Here is a 6,173-nt window from a genome sequence, read left to right on the forward strand (position 1 = left end):
CAAACTGTGCCTAAATTACTTGACAAAAAAAAAAAAAAAGTGTGCCTAAATTAATCTCTGGCTTGCTTCTTGTTTTCCAACCTGTATTGCCTAGCTAAGAAGCTGCCAAGGTCTGAATTGGGTCGATGAGAACATTATAAGCGCAAGAAGCCAAGAAGGTCCATGTTTGACCCAGCCCGTACCCGTAGCCCGCGAAACCCGCTAGTCTGCTGGGCCTAGTCCATTCAGCACCGAATCAAATCCCCCTTTTCCTTTTTTTTTTTTTTTTTTTAATTTCCAATTCTTCTGAGATAAGCAAAGGATATGCTTCTTTTTGGACCGTACCGATGAGTCATCGCTTACACGTGTACGGCAAAGGCCTGGAGTTGTCCGCTTCGAGATACAAGTATCTTTCCACCCCACCCCCCACAACAGTTATCTGGCAAAAAGCTCTGGCTCTCTCTCTCTCTCCCAACTGTGAGTTCGTCTCGATCTTTTTCTATTTTTGGTTTCTGTTTTCTTTAATCCTCTCTGTCATTTCTGCTTCTTATAAACCCTAGCTAGCTTTCTTTCTTTGTTCATGATCGCCAGGTACTTATAGCTTTCTTATTTATTTATTTTTTTCCTGCTTGAGCTTTGTTTCTGTGTAATTTGATCTTGGAGGCTCTGTGAGAGGTTAGGAGATTGTTGAAGTCAACGATCGTGTGAATTTCAGACGGAATTGAAACCTTGCATGATTCAGTGTGATCGACTCTAGATTTTTTTTGTTTTTGGAAAATCGGATTATTTTGTTGAGCTTGTGCGGATTTTTACCGACTTTGATTTCGCTCTCTCTCTCTCTCTCTTCTTTTTAAATTTTTTTCTGGAAATTAAAGGAAAAAATATGACGAAAATTGATGAGTTACACAGTGTTGACCTGTTTATGCTTTTGAATTTATATCTGATTATATTAGTCAAGGTTTATGAGGTCCTAGTAAAGTTGACTACTCTGTGTTGGAGTAGCTGTTATCGTTTTTTATTTTGGTTTTTTAATGGATTTGGGTGGATGTGATGATTGATTGGTGTTTTATGCAATTTGGTGATCGGATTCTTCTGCATGCAGATAACATGGAAGCCAAGCTTAAGTCTGTTACAGCGACGCTGTTTCTTTGTTTCCTCCTGTTTCCCTTGGTTTTTTCTGCATCCAATGATGGATTGCTCCGGGTTGGACTGAAAAAGAGGAAGTTTGATCAGAATAACCGGGTTGCTGCTAACCTTCAATCCAAGAATGGAGATGCTGTGAGAGCTGTTATCCGGAAATATAATCTTCGTGGAACTCTGGGAGATGATCAGGACATTGATATTGTATCTCTCAAGAATTACATGGACGCTCAGTACTTTGGGGAGATTGGTATTGGTACTCCCCCTCAGAAGTTCACTGTGATCTTTGACACTGGTAGCTCGAATTTGTGGGTGCCTTCTTCCAAGTGTTATTTCTCGGTGAGTTTCTATTTCTAAATTTGGTTGTAAGTGAGTTTCTGAGTTAGGAGACAACCAGACATCTTATGTATGTTTTGTATGAGTGCAGATTGCATGCTATCTACATCCAAAGTACAAGTCGAGCAGTTCAACCACCTACAGCAAAAATGGTTTGTTTCTGCCACCACATTCTTCTGTCTATCTTTACTTTCTTTTAGACCTGGTGTATTTGTTGGAAGAACATTCCCATTGATGACGGAGAACATGTTCTGGCTTTTTCTATTGTGCAGGTAAACCTGCAGCAATCCAATATGGAACTGGTGCAATCTCTGGCTTCTTCAGTGAAGACCATGTTACAGTTGGTGACCTCGTGGTGAAAGATCAGGTAAATCTAAGATCTTTGTCCTACATTTTTAACTTGTTGAATTTACCTTTAGTGATACTGATACATGTGGTTTGTTTCAGGAATTTATTGAGGCAACCAAGGAGCCCGGCATCACATTCTTGGTAGCCAAATTTGATGGAATACTTGGCCTTGGATTTCAAGAAATTTCAGTTGGAAATGCTGTTCCTGTGTGGTATTTCCCATATCCTATACTGTTAATTTTCGTTCCTATTCTGTTGTTAATCTTGTAGGTTGTGTATTCCATCCGTTCTGGAGGAAAATTCATGGTATATGAATTACAGATGGTTCGTTTCCCAAGATTTTGACTTTAGGGGTTCTACAGGTATAACATGGTCAAGCAGGGTCTTCTTAAGGAACCTGTTTTCTCATTCTGGTTTAACCGCAATGCTGACGAAGAAGTAGGAGGTGAAATTGTTTTTGGTGGAGTGGATCCTGATCATTATGTCGGAGAGCACACATATGTTCCTGTTACACAGAAAGGCTATTGGCAGGTTGGTGTTCCAAACTTTCATTTGCTGTCAATATCAACAGTATGTTAGATGATTGTCAAAATTTTCTAATTTTGTTCATTCTGATGCTTTTGTTTCAGTTTGACATGGGTGATGTTTTGATTGATGGTCAAACAACTGGTAAGGAAAACATTTTTATGTTTGCTCTTTTTTACAGTTAGTATTTTCTTTCATACACTTATGTTAGTATCCTGTCTGACTTGGAGAGTTATTACAGGATTTTGTGCCGGAGGCTGTTCAGCGATTGCTGATTCTGGAACATCTCTGTTGGTTGGCCCAACGGTATGTATTCATGTATCTGTGTCTTTGTTTGATTTCTGGAGTTCATTACCAATGATAGCTTTGTCATTTTTCTTGCTGTTTGCTCTTTTGTACATCATTGTATAGAAATTTCACTCAGCAATTTGTCATCTATTGTTTTCTACATTTACGATCAGCCATTGACGATATTCATGCTCTATCCTCCTTGAAGTTATCTTTTGTTTTCTTCTCCATTCTATTATGGGACATCATTGTATGTTCACATGTACATCATTGTTTGTTCCTTCTAATATTTTTCGACGTCTAGCGTGTGCATACTTGCAGACTACCATTTATTTTTGCTTAATTGTGTTTTATGTCATTGATAGACAATTATTACTGAACTCAACCATGCCATTGGAGCCACCGGGATTGTAAGTCAAGAATGCAAGACTGTAGTTGCAGAATATGGAGATACCATAATTAAGATGATTTTGGCAAAGGTAACACTTTTTGACCTGCCATCTTAATACGTAAAGCCAGTAAACCATTTGGTTTTCACAACTCCTGAAGAGACTGTTTTGCGTACTTGTGATTTTTAAGCAGTTTTTTATTTTCAATTATGGCAGGACCAACCACAGAAAATCTGCTCTCAGATTGGGTTATGCACATTTGATGGGACTCGCGGTGTAAGGTTGGATCCAATTTACTTCTTGTTGCTTACATGTTTGAAATAAGTTCTTGTGAAGTCTCAGCAATAACTAGTTAACCTTGTTCTAAATGTATTTGTCTGTTATTTCATGAATCTATTTACTCAACATATCTGTTTTGTTCTAACTATGCACTCTAATCATGTGATTGTGGTCAGTGTTGGAATCAAGAGTGTTGTGGACGAGGACAATCACAAGTCATCTGCTGGCTTATCTGATGCAATGTGTTCTGCTTGTGAGATGACTGTTGTATGGATGCAAAATCAGATCAAGCAGAATCAAACACAGGATCGCATACTTGACTATGTGAATCAGGTGAAGCAACTCTAACATCTAATGCGTCTCTTTAGGTTGCAGTTTATTGGCTTGCTCATACTCATGGTTATAAGCTTGTAATTGCAGCTCTGTGATCGGCTGCCTAGCCCAATGGGAGAATCTGCTGTTGATTGTGCCGGTTTGTCTTCCATGCCTAATGTGTCCTTCACAATTGGTGGAAAACAATTTGATCTAGCCCCTGAGCAGGTCAGTCATAATGGTTATATATGTTCACATTTTTCTGAGACCAACTTGTGTTTGATGTCTCTTGTTATAAAAGAGTAAAAGATTACACCTTTGTTGACTTCATCACTAATCATGGTACACTTTTTTCCTTTTTGATGGAAAACAGTACGTGCTCAAAGTAGGCGAGGGAGAGGTAGCACAATGCATCAGTGGATTTACTGCTTTGGATGTCCCACCTCCTCGTGGACCACTCTGGTATAGTCCAAACTTTCTTCAGTTTCCGGAATCTTTTTGCTTATGTGATCTTTAGATCCTTGAATGTGGTCGTATATTCTTTTGTTCTTTCGAGCTTTGAGCGGTGTTATCAATTTTGGAAGACTTTGTTCGCTAATTAATCCCTCCTCTTGTTTGCAACAGGATTCTGGGAGATGTGTTCATGGGTCAGTTCCACACTGTGTTTGACTACGGCAATGAGAGAATTGGATTTGCAGAAGCTGCATAGATAAAGCTTAGCTTCTATAGTTATAGTTCAGCTTGTCGCTCTGTCGTGCCCCTTTTATAATGGCCGCTACTATGTTTTCGAGTTTGTGAAAAGATAAAAAAGAAAAAAACACTTGTCTAGTACTGGAAGCAACGGTAGTGAATGGTGTTTTCATGTAAATATTAATCCATCCGTCTGGCTGTTGAATATTGTCTGAAAACTGCACTTGAATTAAGAAAATGGAACTTTTGAGACCATCCCATTGTGTACTTTATTATGCTGTATATAGTTTGTATGCTTTGTTGCTTCTGCTCCTTGGGCTTAGATGGGGAAGCCATGTTTCCTTCTGTCTCTTTAAATGATAGCTGTCTTCTTGAATGCTTGACGTTTCCTCATAACTTGGTGAAGACATTAGAATGTTACACAGGTACCAACTTATGGAGCAAGGTTTTGTTCAACTTGGAAAGGTCGGCCTCGTCCTGCATCTTAAAAAGCTCATTCGTTGGGCTTTTCCAATTGAAACAAGTTTTGTTTCCTCTAGTGCATGAGAACTGTGTTTGTTGCTGCTTTGGGTCATTTATTTGGTATATCGTGTCTACCGTGTTCATGATATTTAGAACACGATTGCTTGGTGCGTGAGCACACTCCCCGACACGAATAAATCAGTAGACCCTGCGTGGAACAATTTAATACTTGTGTCGAGTTCCGAATTGTGTTGATGCTTATACACACTGTAAATAAGCATTTAGCGGTTGTATTTCACATGGCCTGTCTGAAATTCTAGGCAAATGTAATGAAGGCTCATTCATGTGTAGTTGCGATTGTGAACTCACAAGACTCTTTGTAATTATATGCTTGTACGTCTTGTACACCCAGCTAGCTTAGGACAACGAAATGTCACTGCTAAAGTGATGGTCCGATTGCTTCTACACCACACCATTATTCAGTCTCTCATTTCATTATGACCCAAAAGAATTTTCATCTGACATGAAGCTTTTGGGCATCTACGTTTTGCCTCAATGAGCTGTACTCAGATCTCACCCAAATGGGTTTGGGCGGCGGTTGGCCGTTGGTCTCTTTTCGCAAACAGAAAAAAAGGGAAAGGTCGGTTGGTCTTTGGCTCAAAGTCTAGTCTGTGTGCTCCTATCTCATAGCTGTAAAGGGTTGGTTTATATTCAATGCTTGGCCTCTGCTGCACCACGCCACCAAAGCTTGTCTTGCACCGACAGGTAAGGGGTTAAACCATCCTTCGAAGCATATTCAATTCCTTGGTGATGGCCTTCCTTCACATTGTGATTCCATTATGCTACTTTCTATCACTAATGGGACAGGAACTTGAATTTGACATTGGCTAGACTGAGAATTTCTACTTTAGTCGTGGAAAAGTGATACTAGAATCCGATATCGGTCGAGTTCAAATCTCCATGCAAAAGCTAGCAGCGTAGAGCTTTTGGAGGAGGCCTTGGCAGTTGGCACCATTTTACAAATGGTATTAAACCAATCTCTATCATGAAGAAAATCTTGCCTGGGGTGCCGGTTCCCACCAAATTAAATGAAACTTTAAAACATTTGCGGACTTCGTACCAAGATGTCCTCTACATTTCTAGGAATATCCACGTGTCAATGTTGGGTGGATCGATTAGACGTGCACGTTGATCAGCACATCTGATCGAAGATTGTCCACGTACGACCTTTTTTTCATCCCTTCGACATTCAATAGAATTGAAATGATACAGAAAACATTAGCATGATCTCTAACAAGAATAAAACATGCAAGTATAATATTAACGATTATTCGCAATCCCATAGAAAAGGGTATCATCCTCCAAAGCAAAACCTAAAATGAAAATGGCTGCGGTAGATAGAAAACTGTGAAGTCCACATCAACT

General features: G+C 39.5%; 1 protein-coding gene across 2 annotated transcripts; it reads left to right on the forward strand.

Annotated features, from left to right (window-relative positions):
* The first annotated feature begins 294 nt into the window (after window positions 1-294).
* Window positions 295-4,541, forward strand: LOC133734161 (aspartic proteinase A1-like). 2 transcript variants are annotated; one of them, XM_062161799.1, is made up of 14 exons: window positions 295-456; window positions 1,082-1,458; window positions 1,547-1,607; window positions 1,728-1,822; window positions 1,903-2,015; window positions 2,166-2,334; window positions 2,433-2,472; window positions 2,570-2,634; window positions 2,982-3,095; window positions 3,222-3,286; window positions 3,461-3,617; window positions 3,705-3,824; window positions 3,970-4,058; window positions 4,221-4,541. In XM_062161799.1, the coding sequence occupies exons 1-14, from the start codon at window positions 327-329 to the stop codon at window positions 4,303-4,305; spliced, it is 1,680 nt and encodes a 559-aa protein (XP_062017783.1). In that variant the 5' UTR covers window positions 295-326; the 3' UTR covers window positions 4,306-4,541. The 2 variants fall into 2 exon arrangements, with proteins under 2 accessions (XP_062017783.1, XP_062017784.1); XM_062161800.1 differs by having other exon boundaries at window positions 431-570.
* The last annotated feature ends 1,632 nt before the right edge of the window (window positions 4,542-6,173 follow it).

Source organism: Rosa rugosa, chromosome 2 (genome assembly GCF_958449725.1).
Source record: "Rosa rugosa chromosome 2, drRosRugo1.1, whole genome shotgun sequence".
NCBI lineage: Eukaryota > Viridiplantae > Streptophyta > Magnoliopsida > Rosales > Rosaceae > Rosa > Rosa rugosa.